This window comes from Oncorhynchus nerka, linkage group LG10, assembly GCF_034236695.1.
Source record: "Oncorhynchus nerka isolate Pitt River linkage group LG10, Oner_Uvic_2.0, whole genome shotgun sequence".
NCBI classification, from domain to species: domain Eukaryota; kingdom Metazoa; phylum Chordata; class Actinopteri; order Salmoniformes; family Salmonidae; genus Oncorhynchus; species Oncorhynchus nerka.
The window spans coordinates 83,615,287-83,634,835 of record NC_088405.1 but is presented as its reverse complement, the minus strand read 5'-3'; the positions used below and the strand labels follow the sequence as shown (position 1 = coordinate 83,634,835).

At 41.4% G+C, this 19,549-nt stretch overlaps 1 protein-coding gene across 1 annotated transcript in view; it reads right to left on the bottom strand.

The window, feature by feature from the left end:
* The window catches only part of LOC115136127 (dapper homolog 1-like), a 47,817-nt gene extending 29,177 nt beyond the window's left edge, over positions 1-18,640 (bottom strand). Inside the window, 1 exon segment of the mRNA XM_029671585.2 lies at positions 17,824-18,640. Coding sequence (XP_029527445.2) covers positions 17,824-18,072 — 249 coding nt within the window. The 5' untranslated portion in view covers positions 18,073-18,640.
* Between the last annotated feature and the right edge of the window lie 909 nt (positions 18,641-19,549).

The following is a 19,549-nucleotide window of genomic DNA, read 5'->3' as shown; positions in this document are numbered from 1 at the left end:
AGTGACAGGGAAGACGAGGCCTCAGATTCTGATGTTCAAGAGGTGGACATTGAAGCGGTCCATGGAGAAGATATGGAAGCCTGGGAGGAAGACAACCAAAACTTTAGTTTCTAGACTATCATTTTACAGATGTATGTTGAAAACATTTTTGGGAAATGTGATGGATCATTGGGATCATTCAATATTACCTTTCTTTTGTTCAGTGAAATCATCCCATGTGAAGAGTCAACTCATTTAATTAAAGTTCAATTCATAAATAGTTTTTTTCCTATTGGAAAAATGTAATCATTTGCAATTATTTCTACTTTTGATAAGGTAAAATGTTCACGTTTCTGTCTCCATGTGGTATGGTAAATATATCCAATGCAAAAAACATCTACATTTAAATGGTATTAATATTAATTTGCATATATTTCCGTTAATTGCCAAATATTCCCATGGAAAGTTTCCACCTCTGAATATACACCAAAATGTGCAAACCTAGTGGATGAGTCCTCAGCAACCTTGTTTGCAGCCTCTAGAGGAAGTTTCAAAGCGAATTGCATGAACTCTGATTGCCCCCTCTGGATTATTATTGGATGAGTCCTCAGGAAACCCAGAAAATATTATATTTTCACACATGCTCCAGGTTTGTATGTCTAGTAGCGGACCACTTATCACCCTGTTTTCCCTGAGTAGACAATCCATGTTGGAATCGAGGGATTTTACCTTGGCTGTGAGTGCCTTGTTCTCTCCTTGGCGCATTTGAATTTCACTCTGGCAAAACTCCAAACTTACCCTTAGCCCTGCTACCTGCAAACACAATTTGTGTTGCATGGATTCCAGCAAGAGTACTAGCCTCTACTTAAACGTAAGTAAATAGTCCGTGTTTGTAGATGAATCTGTCTTTCTTTTTTTTTGTAGGGTTAGAGTTATTCTGCGAGGTACAGTAGGCGGATCTTTCCAGGAGGGAGTATGTTGTTCCTCTATAGCATGAAGCTGTTGATTCTCATCAATTTCCCCCAGGATCTCCTCAGTATCCAGGTTGGCTCTGAACTGCAGACAGTTGTTTACAAATGTTTTTAATGATGCATATTTCCCACGATGACCGAAGATGTAATCATGAGTTGCAAAATGTGCAATCCCACTTTATTTTTTTATTTTTTTAACCTTTATTTAACCAGGTAAGTCAGTTAAGAACACATTCTTATTTTCAATGACGGCCTGGGAACTGCCTGTTCAGGGGCAGAACGACAGATTTGTACCTTGTCAGCTCTGGGGTTTGAACTCGCAACCTTCCGGTTACTAGTCCAACGCTATAACCACTAGGCTACGCTGCCGCCCCTTAATTACAAACAAAACAGTGAAAGCTTTGTATTGAACAGGCTGCTCCGTGAAGAGTCTGAGGCCACTCCACTCCAATTTTAGAACATTTTCTTTTTGTTCCAGTTTTCAATACTACTGTTGTCGATTCAGAACATTCGACTTCACCAACTGTGCTTGATGCGCTGCCACACATTTATTTCCACAGGGCCAGGGGGTGAGACAGGGATGCAGCTTAAGCCCCACCCTCATTAACATACACTACCGTTCAAAAGTTTGGGGTCACTTAGAAATATCCTTGTTTTTGAAATAAAAGCTCTTTTTTTTGTCCATTAAAATAACATCAAATTAATGCGACTCCGGGATGTTGGCCTTCTAGGCAGAGTTCCTCTGTCCAGTGTCTGTGTTCTTTTGCCCATCTTAATATTTTATGTTTATTGATCAGTCTGAGATATGGCTTTTTCTTTGCAACTCTGCCTAGAAGGCCAGCATCCCGAAGTCGCCTCTTCACTGTTGACGATGAGATTGTTGTTTTGCGGGTACTATTTAATGAAGCTGCCAGTCAGGACTTGTGAGGTGTCTGTTTCTCAAACTAGACAGTCTAATGTACTTGTCCTCTTGCTCAGTTGTGCGCCGGGGCCTCACACTCCTCTTTCTATTCTGGTTAGAGCCAGTTTGTGCTGTTCTGTGAAGGGAGTAGAACACAGCGTTGTACGAGATCTTCAGTTTCTTGGCAATTTCTCGCATGGAATAGCCTTCATTTCTCAGAACAAGAATAGACTGACGAGTGTCAGAATAAAGTTATTTGTTTCTGGCCATTTTGAGCCTGTAATCGAACCCACAAATGCTGATGCTCCAGATACTCAACTAGTCTAAAGAAGGCCCGTTTTATTGCTTCTCTATTCAGCACAAGTTTTCAGCTGTGCTAAAATAATTGCAAAAGTGTTTTCTAGTGATCAATTAGCCATTTAAAATGATACACTTGGATAAGCTAACACAGCGTGACATTAAAACACAGGAGTGATGGTTGCTGATAATGTGCCTCTGTACGCCTATGTAGATATTCCATAAAAAAATCATCCGTTTCCAGCTGCAATAGTCATGCACAACATTAACAATGTCTACACTATATTTCTGATCAATTTGATGTTTCTGAGTGACCCCAAACCTTTGAATGGTAGTGTATATATCAAAGGATTGGTGATGGCACTAGAAGTCTGCAGCACCCGGCCTCACCCTACTAGAATCTGAAGTCAAATGTCTATTGTTTGATGATAATCCGGTGCTTCTGTCCCCAACCAAGGAGGGCCTACAGCAGCACCTAGATATTCTGCAAAGATTTTGTCAGACCTGGGCCCTGACAGTAAATCTCAGTAAGACAAAAATGGTGTTCCAAAAAGGTCCAGTTGCCAGGACCAAGAATACAAATTCCATCTAGACACTGTTGCCCTAGAGCACACAAAAAAACGATACATACCTCAGCCTAAATATCAGCGCCACAGGTAACTTCCACAAAGCTTTCAACGATCTGAGAGACAAGGCAAGATGGACATTCTATGCCATCAAAAGGAACATAAACTTTGACATACCAATTTGGATCTGGCTAAAAATACTTGAATCAGTTATAGAACCCAATGCACTTTATGGTTGTGAGGTCTGGGGTCTGCTCACCAACCAATAATTCATAATATGGGGCAAACACCAAATTAAGACTCTGCATGCAGAATTCAGCAAAAATATCCTATGTATACAACGTAAAACACCAAATAATGCAAGCCGATACCCGCTAATTATCAAAATCCCCAAAAAAGTTGTTAAATTCTATGACCACCTAAAAGGAAGTGATGCCCAAACCTTCCATAACAAAGCCATCACCTACAGAGAAATTAACCTGGAGAAGAGCCCCCTAAGTAAACTGGTCCTGGGGCTCTGTTCACAAAGACAAACAGACCCCATAGAGCCTCAGGACAGCAACACAATTAGACCCAACCAAACCATGAGAAAACAAAAAGATAATTACTTGACACATTGGAAAGAATTTACAAAAAAACATAGCAAAGTAGAATGCTATTTGGCCCTAAACAGAGAATACACAGTGGCAGAATACCTGGCTACTGTGACTGACTCAAAATTAAGAAAATCTTTGACTAATTGCTTTGCTATTGAGAAAGGGCGCCATAGGCAGACCTAGCTCTCAAGAGCAGACAGGCCATGTGCACACTGCCCACAAAATGAGGTGGAAACTGAGCTGCACTTCCTAACCTCCTGCCAAATGTATAACCATATTACACACATATTTCCCTCAGATTACACAGACCCACAAATAATTCAAAAAAACAAATCCAATTTTGATCAACTCCCATATCTATTGAGTGATCACAGCTGCAAGATGTTTTACCTGTTGGCACAAGAAAGGGGACACCAGTGAAGAACAAACACAATTGTAAATACAACCTATATTTGTTTTTTAATTTTCCCTTTTGTATTTGAACTATTTGCACATCATTACAACACTGTATATGGACATAATGACATTTTAAATGTCTATTCTTTTTGAACTTTTGTGAGTGTAATGTTTACTGTTAATTTTTTTATTGTTTATTTCACTTTTGTTTTATATATTTCACTTACTTTGGCAATGTAAACATATGTTTCCCATGTCAATAAAGCCTCTTGAATTGACAGAGAGACAGAGCAATTGAGTGAGTTATACACAGAGAGTGAGAGAGACAGAGAGAGAGACAGAGAGAGAGAGATTGAGTGAGTTATACACAGAGAGAGTGAGAGAGACAGAGTGAGTTATACACAGAGACTGAGTGAGTTATATAGAGAGAGAGAGACAGAGAAATAGTGAGAGCGACAGAGTGCGCGATTGAAAGCAAGACACAGTGATCCCCTGAGAGCCGTGGTAATCAACCAGTTGAGCTGACACAAAAGCAGAAATATTTTCAGTCAATGAGCCAATGGAGGCCATAATAGGTCTCCCTGGTGGCTTATCCCATCGTTTGTGAATTTTTGGGAAGGCATGAATAATGCTCCTGATTGGATAGTCTACTTTCATATTCTCATTATTTTTGTATAATGTCTCACCTTTCCACAAGAGACTTCAGCTTGCAGTGAATGTTATCTTTGAACAGTGGTGTAGGGTCACGTGACAATTTCTGATAGAAAGTGGTGGTGTTCAATTGTCCCTGGATCTCATTCACATAGTCATCACGGTTTAACAACACCACAGCTTTAATCTTATCAGCATTACGCCCTATCAAAATGGAATAATTGTTTTAATCATCCAATGCTTGTCTCTGTTCTTTAGGGAGATTAGACTCTCTATTCTTGTTATTTATTCAGAATCAGAGACATCTTTTTCTGCCAATCTGCAGTATGTTTCTAGAGAGGGATTTCTGTATCTGGGCAGACAAAAGGTGGATTTGGCTCAAAAGGGGGTATTCGTTCTGTGGGAAATGTCATTCTCTATTGTGTCTGAACACTCTTCTCAACCATACTTGACACATTCACATTTAGACTCCTCATTTATGGGACAGAAGAACTCCCTAAGTCTCAATGTACTAAATAATTTCTAAAACTCTATTGTTGTGTCAAAGTCATTACATGATGCAGTGGGGATGAAAGAAGTGGTGATGGGAAGTGAAGAAAGGTTAATCACACTCAGGCATTCTGACTGCGTGCCCAATAGCAGCATTGCTCCTTTAGTAGCCAGAAAATGTGATTCCTCCCTACTTTCACTCACGCTATAACCAGCACTGCAGGTGCAATGAATGTATATAGCAAAGTGTTTAGATAAGCTTGCGTTGTTATTATTAGCATCTTGTGTCTTTTTTAATATTGAGGAATATTTCACTTTCTCTGGTCATAGGAGTAACAACATGAATTGGTGCATGAGGCAGAAATAATGCAATGCGACTTGAGTTTTGCAATAAGCTGGAAGACTGTGTCCCCTTTTCTCAGCGGAGGGAAGGAGGGCTGAGGGACTGTGAGTCAGGTGAGAGGCAGCCTCACCACTGCTCCCTCACTCCCCTCAGAAGCAGGCCATCAGTCCAGATTTTTTAAAAGATTATTATGCTCACTCAGCTGTGCCTCACAAGTAATACAACAAATGATCTATTACTAGTGTGATCATATACCTACATTTTTTAAATATATAGTGCCTTCAGAAAGTATTCAGACCCCTTGACTTTTTCCACATTTTGTTACATTACAGCCAATTGTTCGCCACCCTATGGGACTCCCAATCACGGCCAGATGTGATACAGCCTGGATTCGAACCAAGTACTATAGTGACGCCTCTTGCACTGAGATCCAGTGGCTTAGACCGCTGCACCACTCGGGAGCCCTAAAATGTATTAAATAAATAAAATCTTCCGCATTCTACACACAATACCCCATAATGACAAAGCGAAAACAGGTTTTTAGAAATGTTTGCAAATGTATTACAAGTAAAAAACAGAAATTCCTTATTCACATAAGTATTCAGCCCCTTTGCAATGAGACTCAAAATTGACCTCAGGGGCATCCTGTTTCCATTAATCGTCCTTGAGATGTTTCTACAACTTCATTTGAGTCCACGTGTGGTAAATTCAATTGATTGGACATGATTTGGAAATTATTTCCCCACAGTTGACAGTGCATGTCAGAGAAAAAAGAGAGTTCAGAGACAGGATTGTGTCGAGGCACAGATCTGGGGAAGGGTACCAAAAATCTCTGCAGCATTGAAGGTCCCAAAGAACACAGTGGCCTCCATCATTCTTAAATGGAAGAAGTTTGGAACCACCATGACTCTTCCTAGAGCTGGCCGCCCGGTCAAACTGAGCAATCGTGGGAGAAGGTCACTCTGACAGAGCTCCAGAGTTCCTCTGTGGAGATGGGAGAACCTTCCAGAAGGACAACCATCTCTGCAGCAATCCACCAATCAAGCCTTTATGGTAGAGCGGCCAGACGGAAGCCACTCCTCAGTAAAAGGCACATGACAGCCCGCTAGGAGTTTGCCAAAGGCACCTAACGATTCTGAATGCCAAGCGTCACGTCTGGAGAAAACCTGGCACCATCCCGACAATGAAGCATGGTGGTGGTAGCATCATGCAGTGGGGATGTTTTTCAGCGGCAGGGACTGGGAGACTAGTCAGGATAGAGTCAAAGATGAACTGAAAAAAGTACAGAGAGATCCTTGATGAAAACCTGCTCCAGAGTGCTCACAACCTCAGATTTGGGTGAGGTTCACCTTCAAACAGGACAACGACCCTAAGCACACAACCAAGGCAATGCAGTAGTGGCTTTGGGACAAGTCTCTGAATGCCCTTGAGTAGCCCAGCCAGAGCCCGGACTTGAACCCAATCGAACATCTCTGGAGACCTGAAAATAGCTGTGCAGCAACTCTCCTCATCCAACCTGCCAGAGCTTGAGAGGATCTGCAGAGAAGAAGGGGAGAAACTCCCCAAATACAGGTGTGCCAAGCTTGTACCTAAGAAGAATTGATGCTGTAAATCGCTGCCAATGGTGCTTCAACAAAGTACTGAGTAAGGGATCCGAATACTTATGTAAATGTATTATTTTAGTAAATTTTTTATAAATTAACCAACATTTTTAAAAACCTGTTTTTGCTTTGTCATTATAGGGTATTGTGTGTAAATTTATGAGGGGGAAAAACTATTTAAAACATTTTAGAATAAGGCTGTAACGTAACAAAATGTGGAAAAAGTCAAGGTGTCTGAGTACTTTCCGAAGGCACTGTAATTTCAAAATGGTCTGAGAAGAACAACATTGGCAGGACAATTCAAGCATAGTCAATATGCAGTGATAACGTCTTGGGCCTATTGCACAAACCTCATTGCTACATAACTATTTTTAATTGGTTAATGTTGCATAGGCTTACGTGTTAAAAAAAATCTGAGCGGTAGATCTTTGCTTAAATTTTGACTCAGAACATGATCTTGACTCAGGGAAGGTTGGTTACCACTGCCTTAGAGCAACACTCAATCAATCAATCTCCACGGGCATCCCCATCTCTCTGGATGAATTATCCAGCCCTCTCCCACTACCAAAACTCTCACCCTAACAGACAGACACCAGCACTAGATTACAACTCCCTTTCAACCCAGCTATAATACACCCCCACACACACTCCTCATCCCTAGCTTCTCACTCATGTCTCTCCTCAGGCAGGATTCCTGTGCAATTAAACCTTTTGTTCCCATCAATTATTAACAGCCTGCACTGCAGCTAACCGCTAACAACCGCTAACAGCGTCCCTCAGCACTGAGCATGGCTAATTATGCCCCTGCTGGATCCTCAAACTCCCAGCAGGGAAGACAGACCAACCCTCTGCTCAGCCAAGCCCAGCAGGGAGCACCGAAGCTGGGTATGGAGGTTGATAGTCGGTTTCCGTGGAGCTCTGTGGTGGTGGAAAGAAGCCAACATGGGGGTTATTTTCAGGGGTTGGAGATGGTGTGGGGTAGAAATTCGAGGTTGTCCTTAGACACAGATCTAGGATCAGATAACCTTACCCCCTTATATAAACAATTTATCATGTTTTAAGGTATGACCCAGGTGCAGACAGTGTTGAAGAAACTAACATTTATTCTTTAAACAGGGGTGGGAAAACGACAGGTCAAGCAGGCAGGGGTCAATAATCCAGAGAGGGTGTAAGGCACCGGAACAGCAGGCGGGCTCAGGGTCAGGTCAGGCAAAGGTCGGTAATCCAGAGTAGAGGCAAAGGTACAGGACGGCAGGCAGCCTCAAAGTCAGGGCAGGCAGGAAAGGTCAAAACCAGGAAACAGGGACTATAGCAAAGACAGGAGAAAGGGAAACTGCTGGTAGGTTTGAACAAACAAAAGGAACTGGCACAGACAGAAAACATAGGTATAAGTACCCAGGGGATAATGGGGAAGATAGGCAACACCTGGAGGGGGTGGAGACAAGCACAAGGACAGGTGAAACAGATCAGGTTGTGACACCATTAGTGGGAAGGGAAAGATCTGACCCTACATCAGTGGTTAGGGGCTTCTATCCACATTCCATGGACTGTGTGTGTAGAGGGACTATGGTGAAGTTACCCCAAGAGGCATATGTTGGGTGAGTTTAGCATTTTCCCCACTAATGGTTAAGTTTAGGTATGGGGATGGGAATACATACACATGGATTTAGTACTGTAGATATGTGGTAGTGGTGGAGTTCGGGCCTGAGGGCACACAGTGTGTTGTGAAATCTGTGAATGTATTGTAATGTTTTAAAAATTGTATAAATTGCCTTAATTTTGCACGACCCCAGGAAGAGTAGCTGCTGCTTTGGCTGCTGCTTTGGCATGGGGATCCATAATAAATACAAATCTGATCCTAGATCTGTACCGAAGTAAAATGTCACCCCAGAGCTTGTCTAGAAACCCCACAACAAGACAGACGTGACAACAACCTACATTATGCCTCTCACTTACCCCCCACTTTGACTCTGTGCACACATTCGCCTGACACTCCACAATGTTAACCCAACACAGCTAGGCTTGAAAACACACACACGCACACACTGTAGGCTACGCAAACACACACACACACATTACAGTAGAGTATGAGAATTGTGTATGTCACATATGGGAGGCTCCGATGACACATAGCCACAGCTGCAAGGGGCTTCATGGGGGCTTACAGTACAGCCTGCTAATGTGAGGAAAGACACACACATACTTTGAATGAAATTCTCACACATACTTTGATATCACATATATCACATAGCAGTACTGATCAGATATTAAAAACAATACACACAATCTGTCCTCCAACACCCCGCCCCTCCCACACCCACATTAATTTGTTCTCTCTTTTAAACACAAGCACACACACTTCCCCTCTGGAACAGGGGCAATATTTGATTTCCCAGCTGTTGTCTGATGGCTGTCAGCACCACCGCCACAGGAACAAACCTGGAGAGTCTGCTCACACATGCACGCACACACACAAAATCAACCTTAATCACATGGCAGCACCTTCCTCACACACACTCAACTTTCTCCTGTGTCTCACACACAAACACACACACACAAACCAACCCCTTATACCTGTCCCTGAGCTTATCTTTACACCTTTACACCTTACACCTGGCCTTATCTTTATCCCACTACAGAGGGAGAATCAAGCATTGTTTAGTTAACAATCAGGCAGATGTGAGGTCTGGTCTTAGAGCAGGCTATCGGCAAAGGCTCAGCTTTGTATGTCTCAAATAGCACCCTTTGCCCTATATAGTGCACTAATTTCAACCAGCGCCCCATAAGTTCTGGTCATAAGTAGTGCACTATATAGGGTATCATTTAGGACGCACACTTTGTGTGAGGAGGAGATCAAAATGGCAAAATCATTATTTCCTATAGATTGGCCTATACTTTGCTTAATGAATACCTCTATCATTGGATAACTGCTCCCAATGATGATGAATTCGTAACATATCTAGGTAGGAAAGCATTTGAAGACAGTCAATCTTTTGCTTGGTGCATACAGTATATTGTGCTCCAGAAATTACCTGTCAGTCAGTGGCGGCCGCTGATTGGCTGAATACCTGGGGCGGGGGGTGTTTGGAGTTGTAAACAAAGCAGCATGACAGAAATATGAGGCCATTTTTTCGACCTACCGTTAGTTTCTTTGAGAATATATATAATCGATCTCTGCATTGGAACAACAGCATAGACACACCTAATTAACTTTTGCATGTCAAAAAACGAATGACCACTGCTGCACATGCAACCAGCCAGCTCACGTCATGAACAAACGAGTGCACCAGTAAGAACGCAGTAAGTGAAAACAGGTTAATTGGGGATAGCTAGCTAACATAATGTCACAAAGCATGATGGGCTAGCCAATTAACTTTTATTCTCAAACTTCATATTTCCGAGTTAGTCATATTAGTTTAGAAAGCCATGAAATTGGCATTGGAGCTAACTAGCTAGCAAGCTACCAGCTAGCTATTGCTTATCAAAGGTATATAGCTGGTTAATTTAACCATACAAAAAAATCGACCAAACAATTTCTCAATGACTTTCAAAATTACTTTAGCTGGCTAATTAATTGGATCGTGCTTTGTAATATACCCGGTTTTATGCCGTTTTAGTCCACACAGCACGTTGCCCTGTAACCAACAGTAGAACATGATGGACAACATTGGGCGGGGACAAATTCAAATTGGCCATGCTTTTTTGTCCTACCAGATCTACGATGAGAAGGTTCTAGCTAGTGTATCCCTCTGTCCCTTGACTCTTGTTGGAAGTAGTCTGGTTTATCATGTCCCATGACTGTTCTGATTATTTACTTGCAAGTTAATTACAATGAGCTTTTTGCTTTAGCGCCATCTGTACCTGATAGAGCAGATCTAGTTTCACGTGTGGAAGCAAGCCATCTGACAATGAGAGACTCACTGGGATGGAGACTACAGCAGACCCAGAAGTTCTGACTGAATGGACACACATTTGAGCAACCCAGGAAGGTCCATTTAACTTGTGCAGTTATAATTTATGCTATGAAATCCTGCGATTTCATTGGGGGCAAATAGCAGGCAAAACAACCCAAGCAATGTTCGAAAGGCCTATGTGCCCACGGAGGGGGAGCTGCTGCTGCTGGCAGTCACTGAGGGGCAGAGTAGGAAGTAGCTGAACAGTTTGTTTTGAGCAATATATTTTTTAAACAGGAAAATGTACAAATTCAAAGGCTGGGGGCAGTATTGAGTAGCTTGGATGAATAAGGTGCCCAGAGTAAACTGCCTGCTACTCAGTCCCAGTTGCTAATATATGCATTGAATGATGTCTGAGTGTAACAGAACTCATATGGCAGGCAAAAACCTGAGAAAGAATCCAACCAGGAAGTGGGAAATCTGAGGTTGGTTGTTTTTCAACTCATTCCCTATTGAAGATACAGTGGGATATTGGTCATGTTGCACTTCCTAAGGCTTCCACTAGTCAACAGTCTTTAGAACCTTGTTTGATTCTTCTACTGTGAAGTGGGGGTGAATGAGAGAGGAATGAGTCAGAGGTCTGCCAGAATGCCTTGAGCTCGTGACGCTCGTTCACGTGAGAGCGAACTCGTTCCATTGCTTTTCTACAGACAAAGGAATTCTCCGGTTGGAACATTTTTGAAGATTTATGTTAAAAACATCCTAAAGATCGATTCTATACTTCGTTTGACATGTTTCTACGGACTGTAACGGAAATTTTGACTTTTTGTCTGCTCCTAGTGAACGCGCTTCGTGAGTTTGGATTTGTGTACCAAACGCGCTAACAAAAGGAGCTATTTGGACATAAATGGACATTATCGAACAAAACAAACATTTATTGTGGAACTGAGATTCCTGGGAGTGCATTCTGATCAAATCAAATTTATTTATATAGCCCTTCGTACATCAGCTGATATCTCAAAGTGCTGTACAGAAACCCAGCCTAAAACCCCAAACAGCAAGCAATGCAGGTGTAGAAGCACGGTGGCTAGGAAAAACTCTCTAGAAAGGCCAAAACCTAGGAAGAAACCTAGAGAGGAACCAGGCTATGCGGGGTGGCCAGTCCTCTTCTGGCTGTGCCGGGTGGAGATTATAACAGAACATGGCCAAGATGTTCAAATGTTCATAAATGACCAGCATGGTCGAATAATAATAAGGCAGAACGGTGTTGGGCTGTAAGCACAACCCCCACCTGTGGACGTCGGGCCCTCATACCACCCTCATGGAGTCTGTTTCTGACCATTTGAGCAGACACATGCACATTTGTGGCCTGCTGGAGGTCATTTTGCAGGGCTCTGGCAGTGCTCCTCCTGCTCCTCCTTGCACAAAGCGGAGGTAGCGGTCCTGCTGCTGGGTTGTTGCCCTCCTACGGCCTCCTCCACGTCTCCTGATGTACTGGCCTGTCTCCTGGTAGCGCCTCCATGCCCTGGACACTACGCTGACAGACACAGCAAACCTTCTTGCCACAGCTCGCATTGATGTTCCATCCTGGATGCACTACCTGAGCCACTTGTGTGGGTTGTAGACTCAGTCTCATGCTACCACTAGATTGAAAGCACCGCCAGCATTCAAAAGTGACCAAAACATCAGCCAGGAAGCAAAGGAACTGATAAGTGGTCTGTGGTCACCACCTGCAGAACCACTCCTTTATTGGGGGTGTCTTGCCAATTGCCTATAATTTCCACCTGTTGTCTATTCCATTTGCACAACAGCATGTGAAATTTATTGTCAATCAGTGTTGCTTCCTAAGTGGACAGTTTGATTTCACAGAAGTGTGATTGACTTGGAGTTACATTGTGTTGTTTAAATGTTCCCTTTATTTTTTTTGAGTAGTGTATATATACACACACTACCATTCAAAACGTTGGGGTCACTCAGAAATGTCCTTGTTTTTGAAAGAAAATCACCTTTTTTGTCCATTAAAATAACATCGGATTGATCAGAAATACAGTGTAGACATTGTTAATGTTGTAAATGACTATTGTAGCTGGAAGCGGCAGATTTTTTATGGAATATCCACATAGGCGTACAGAGGCCATTCTCAGCAACCATCACTCCTGTGTTCCAATGGCACATTGTGTTAGCTAATCCAAGTGTATAATTTTAAAAGGCTAATTGATCATTAGAAAACACTTTTGCAATTATGTTAGCACAGCTGAAAACTTGTACTGATTAAAGAAGCAATAAAACGGGTCTTCATTACACTATAGTTGAGTGTCAGCAATTGTTGGCTTTCTTCTGAAATTCGTCAGTCTATTCTTGTTCTTAGAAATTAAGGCTATTCCAACCGAGAAATTGCCAAGAAACTGAAGATCTCATACAACGCTGTGTACTACTCCCTTCACAGAACAGCACAAACGGGCTCTAACCAGAATAGAAAGAGGAGTGGGAGGCCCTGGTGCACAACTGAGCAAGAGGACAAGTACATTAGTGTCTAGTTTGAGAAACATACGCTTCACAAGTCCTGAACTGGCAGTTTCATTAAATAGTACCCGCAAAACACCAGTCTCAATGTCATCAGTGAAGAGGTGACTTCGGGATGCTGGCCTTCTAGGCACAACTAGAGGTCGACCGATTAATTGGAATGGCCGATTAATTAGGGACGATTTCAAGTCTTCATAACAATCGGAAATCGGTATTTTTGGGCGCAGATTTTGCAGATTTTTTTATTTTTATACCTTTATTTAATCTTTATTTAACTAGGCAAGTCAGTTAAGAACACATTCTTATTTTCAATGACGGCTTAGGAACGAGGCAGAAAGACAGATTTTTACCTTGTCAGCTCGGGGGATCCAATCTTGCAACCTTACAGTTAACTAGTCCAACGCTCTAACCACCTGCCTCATGAGGAGCCTGTCTGTTACGCGAATGCAGTAAGCCAAGGTAAGTTGCTAGCTAGCATTAAACTTATCTTATAAAAAACAATCAACGACTGTCGTTGCACTAATGTGTACTTAACCATAAACATCAATGCCTTAAAATCAATACACAAGTATATATTTTTAAAACCTGCATATTTAGCTAAAATAAATCCAGGTTAGCAGGCAATATTAACCAAGTGAAATTGTGTCACTTCTCTTGCGTTCATTGCACGCAGAGTCAGGGTATATGCAACAGTTTGGGCCACCTGGCTCTTTGCAAACTAATTTGCCAGACTTTTACATAATTATGACATAACATTGAAGGTTGTGCAATGTAACAGGAATGTTTAGACTCATGGATGCCACCCGTTAGATGAAACATGGAACGGAATAAACATTTTTTTTTCTCGAGGTGATAGTTTCCAGATTTGCCATAAGGCTCGTATTTCTGTGTTTTTATTATAGTTAAGTCTATGATTTGATATTTGATAGAGCAGTCTGACAGGGGTGGTAGGCAGCAGCAGGCTCGTAATAGTCAAAGGTATATGGTTTAGAGAGAAATAGTTGACGAGTTATAATTCCTGTAATAACTTGCGGCTGAACTTGAAAGGGGTTCCTTCGTTATTTTACCGTTCATGTCTTCCATACAAAATGTCTTGATCTACTTCAAATAAGGTTTGTGTTTCGTTCAGGCTTAAACCGCCTCTGCGTTTTAATACCCGTGTAAATCTCACTAGGATAAGGTAACGTTTGTCAAAATATTTTCATAAATCTACTCTACAAAAAAAATGATCTTCACTTATATTTAGCCAATATTGATCATGAGTTACCCTCTCCTATGGATATCTACACAGTTATAAAATTGGCAAGGTGGTGTAAGCCTACACGAAACACAGACCTTATTTTAAGTGAATCTAAAAATATCCTATGGAATAAATGAATGAAGGAACCGATATTTTCAGATTTTGCTAGAAAGAGTCATGGGAATTATGACTCTCACTTTGGTAGTCAATTCTTACCATGTCCATTATTAAAATAGGATTTCCTGCATATAGAAATTAGTTTGTTTTCAACATTCATCACAGGTAACTTAAACTCTATTTTTATTCAAACAGTTGAGAGTATTTGTCTCCTATGCAGACTCTTCAGTATCATTGTCACTTCAGAGCTGTGTGTGTGTTTTACAGATGGCAGAGAAAAGCAGAGCACCAGTGTTGGACTATTACATGGAATTGGCACCAGGGAAAACAAGGTGTCTTATTTGTGATAAAGATGTAAGCATGGGGTCAGCAATGGCTAAATCAAAAAATACCACCAACCTGTGGAATCACCTTAAGAACACCCATGTATTATATTAAGTTAAAATAAAAGTGTTCATTGTTCATTCAGTATTGTTACAATTGTCATTATTACAAAAATGTGTGTATATATATATTTAAATACATTTAAAAAATCTGTCCGATTAATCGGTTTCGGCTTTTTTTTTGGTCCTCCAATAATCGGTATCGGCGTTGAAAAATCATAATGGTCGACCTCTAGGCACAACCCGTGACTGTGTCAACGTGCATGTGCCCTGCCTGCCATAGGAGTTGCTAGACTGGAATCGCTAGAGCAAGATGGGATAAGGCCCAACAATTACTTTCAATTGAGAATCAATCAGGAAACTGCATGGCCCTATCTTTATTTTATGTAAAAAATAGTCATAAAATCATTAGATCATTATGTGGACTAGCCAATATGACTAACATTTTGAAAGTATTGAAACATAATGTTCAAAACCCACGAAGACAACCCAAAACAATATTTTAACCATTAACGCCTAACCAAATGGTCCACAAGGTTATCAATGTGTCACAACACAAGAGCAATGGCCCTATCAATATCCATTTAACCCAAGGCCATTGTTCACACAGTGGCCTGAAGCGCCTGAAAGAGAGAAAGCCCATTCACTTATACCTATCACCAATTTAAAGTGACCTCTTTTATAGGGGTCGTGTGCAAGTCATGCTCGTAATTTTTTAGTCTAGATAGCCTAATAAATGTAGTGCAGCCAGGCTAGGCTACCGTTTAGTTTAGGATGCATTTACATACACTTTCTCACTTGATGCTGGAGGCAAAGATGTAGCAGGATTAATTATGGATCCCTTAAGCGCGAATCCCGCTCGAATCCCGTTAGCGGGACTGATTTGACAACATCCAGTGAAATTGTAGCGCACCAAAATCCAAACTACAGAAATATCAATATTCAACCTTCACAAAAATGTAAGTGTAATACATCAAAATAAAGCTTAACTTCTTGTTAATCCAGCCGCTGTGTCAGATTTCAAAAACACTTTACAGCGAAAGCAAACCATGCGATTATCTGAGGACAGCGCCCTGCATACAAACACATGAAAATCATTTTTCAACCAGGCATTTTTCAACAAAAGTCAGAAATAGCCATATAATAAATGCCTTACCTTTGAAGATCTTCTTTTTGTCATCTCAAATGTCTCAGTGACACAATGAGTGGCCGTTTTGTTAGATAAATTCCTTCTTTATATCCCCAAAATGTCAATTTATTTGGCGCATTTGATTCAGAAATACACCGGTTCCAACATGACTACAAAGTATCTAATAAGTTACCTGTAAACTTGGTCCAAACATTTCAAACAACTTTCCTAATCCAACTTCAGGTATCCTAAAATGTAAATAAAATCAAATTTAAGACTGAATAAACTGTTTCTAATACCAGATAAAAACAATGTGAAGCGCGCTCCAGTTCACACACAACAAAAGACTAAAGCCCTTCAGAGTGACACCTACAAAGAACAGCCCTACTTCATTTCTCAAAATAAAAACATCTAACAATTTCTAAAGACTGTTGACATCTAGTAGAAGCCATATGAACTGCAATCTGGGCCTTAATAAATCAGGTCTCCCATAGAAAAATATTGGAAATCACAGCGACCTCAAATCCCCCCCCCTGGATGGATTGCCCAAATCAGTTCTGTTATACTCACAGACATTATTCTAACAGCTTTAGAAACTTCAGAGTGTTTTCTATCCAAATCTACTAATTATATGCTTATCCCAGCTTCCTGGCCTGAGTAGCAGGCAGTTTACTTTGGGCACACTTTTCATCCTGGCGTGAAAATACTGTCCCCTATCCCAGAGAGGTTAATTCATTGTTAAACTAGATAGTTCATTGCCCGCGGAAGTAAATGTATTTACCATAAAACATATGGATCAATATTTTCGTAGCAAATGTGCAAGGGCATGCATGTCCAGGTTATCTCCACATCACCAATTTCATCCATAGAGAAAATAATACTTGATGAAAAATTGCAAATATTTTCCTTACCTGTTAGGTTGCCAATGCTGTTGTAATCTCTGCGTTATGGACATCACCTAATACCATGATGAAGAGATAGCAACACTTGCATCAAGCGCAGCACTTGAACAAATGTCTGTTCAAATATTTTAACTGAGAGGGTCTCCATTTAGCTATAAATATAATTTTTGGGGTTTTAAGCATATTATGCTACTCAAACCTAATTAACGCACCCCAGGTATTCTCTTTAAAAATGCAGCCAAGGGAAAGCATGTCATATTCCTAGATAAATAATCAAATAAATAAATAGAAAAAGTAAAACACGATAAAAGATATGGAGATGTGATTCATCATATTATTAGCCTACTGAGTGGAAAGATAATTTACAGATGCCCAAAAATAATGGTGGAACCTACCACAATACAGCAACTATAGGCCTACACAGAACTCCAGGGTCGACATGGTGGTGGGCACGGTCCGACCTTTTCAGAACAACGGATCATTTATCACTAACTCGATAAAGACAATACAGCCGGCTGATATACTTACATTTTTTTCGAAACAGCGTCAAGGGACAATGGAATGAAAAACCCAAGCACCGAAGTTTGCCTTAAATGGTCACGCACGCTCCGGTCACACAGTATGGGGCTGTCTGGTCCACATTTCGGATGGTACCGTTATTCTGCACAGATCCACTCTATATAGGTTAGTTATATAGGATAGATTTATAATTTCACGGCCGTCATTCGAAGAGCATTACACGCGTAACAAATCCGCTTCTACAGCTTTCCATGAACGCGCAGTAATACCAAATTATAGAAATGTACAATATGCATTATAAGTACAATAATACGAAAGTCGTCTTACCGTATGGCGCCTATAACTAAAGTCGTCTGACGCACAGTTGGTTGTCTCCGGAACGGGCCAGGCCGGCTGTACATCGCCCCATGCCGGGCGTCCTGGGACAGAGTCCCCGAGGGAGAGGGCACTGAGCACCAGGCATTCCTGCCTCTGTTTCAGCAGCTCCAACTCACACAGACCGGCCAAACTCGCCTCAAGGCGCTCCTTATTCCGACTGCGCTCCGCTGTCATTGGGAAAGAAAACGCTCGGTACATCGTTCTCCCTTGCTCAGAGAGTGGCTGAGTGCTTACTCTTTGGCTCTCTGATCGTTTCTCAGCCGTTGGCCGTTCCTTCCTACTAGTATCCAAGTGAGGCTAAATTGTCTGCATATTTAATTTCAAAGTGACTTTACTCTTTGGTTTGATATACATGTTTTAAAGCGAAGTAGCGACAGTAAACTATAGATACAGCTGCGAACCATTGTATGCAGAACCGAACCCATACCTACTGCTCGCTCAATGATGTTGCTGGATTCCAATTCCGTAGCTGTCAATTGTACATTAGCATGCCCGGGTTTTTCAGAGGGTCCATTGGTTACCCAGAACCCACAATAATTAATATTCATAAGTATTCTGCTCTTCAAGATGTGATTGGACAACGAGCTCTCCTTTGTATTCCTAAACGCGCAAGGTCACATTCACCCAGCCAGTTCAATGAATTAATCTTTCATTAATGCCTAAAAGTTAACACCAAGGGATCGTGAAGCGGTGATGATCAAGATGCCTTTCATGAAAATCTAAGCACCTTCTCTGGCTACCTCGCCTATAAACCCATGGTCAGTGAAAACGGAATCAGTGATATCGTATGACTAGTTGCAAGGGAGACCGACGGTTCTATACGCTATTTATACTTGAAACAAATAACAAAGGTTGGTTGCAAAGTTCACTGATAAGTAGGCTACTGGAGACATACTCCCTGCCTGTAGATTGTGTACATTATAGCCTAACAAGGGGAAGGCGCCATCTGGTGGCCACATGTATCTATTTTTATTTCTCCCTCTCACACGCACACATGCCCACCCACTTTTGGTATGAACTATAGGTGCAAGACCCAGCCTAGAGTGCAGCGTAGCATCTCAATAGTCCTACATAGTCTCCCTTTGGACCTGTGGACAGTTGAAACGTGGGATCTGCTCATCTACAGTGATATAATCGGGTTTCAGATCATTGCAGATTGATGATGAAATGAGACTTAAATCACATTAGTGCTACATAACAGATTGGGTGTACATATCAACTGTTTCTCATCTCACGTCTTTAGGTGTCTGGAACACCTCTCACCTAATCATTGCTGGGAGATAGCTAGTTGCTTCGCAAATGGCACCCTGTTCCCTATGTAGGGAATGTACAGTATGTCTCGAAGTGTATGTCTATGTAGGGCTCTGGACAAAAAGAGTGTACTGTATAGGGAATAGGGTGCCATTTGCTACGCATCATCAGATAACCTTAAACAACCTCCGATATAACGAGCAAGGACACAAAGGAGCAATGATTAACAGCCGACATTCGAAATGCCTCCTCTCACGTATTTAATAGGGCTATAAAATGCATGTCTCATTTACAAATGTCTTAGTAACATGGCAGCATCATTATTAGATTAAATGACATGAATGAAAATAGTGACTAGAAATGAATTGAACTGAATGAATGACCAAATGTAGCACTGACAATTGCAAGCAATGTGAACATTGCT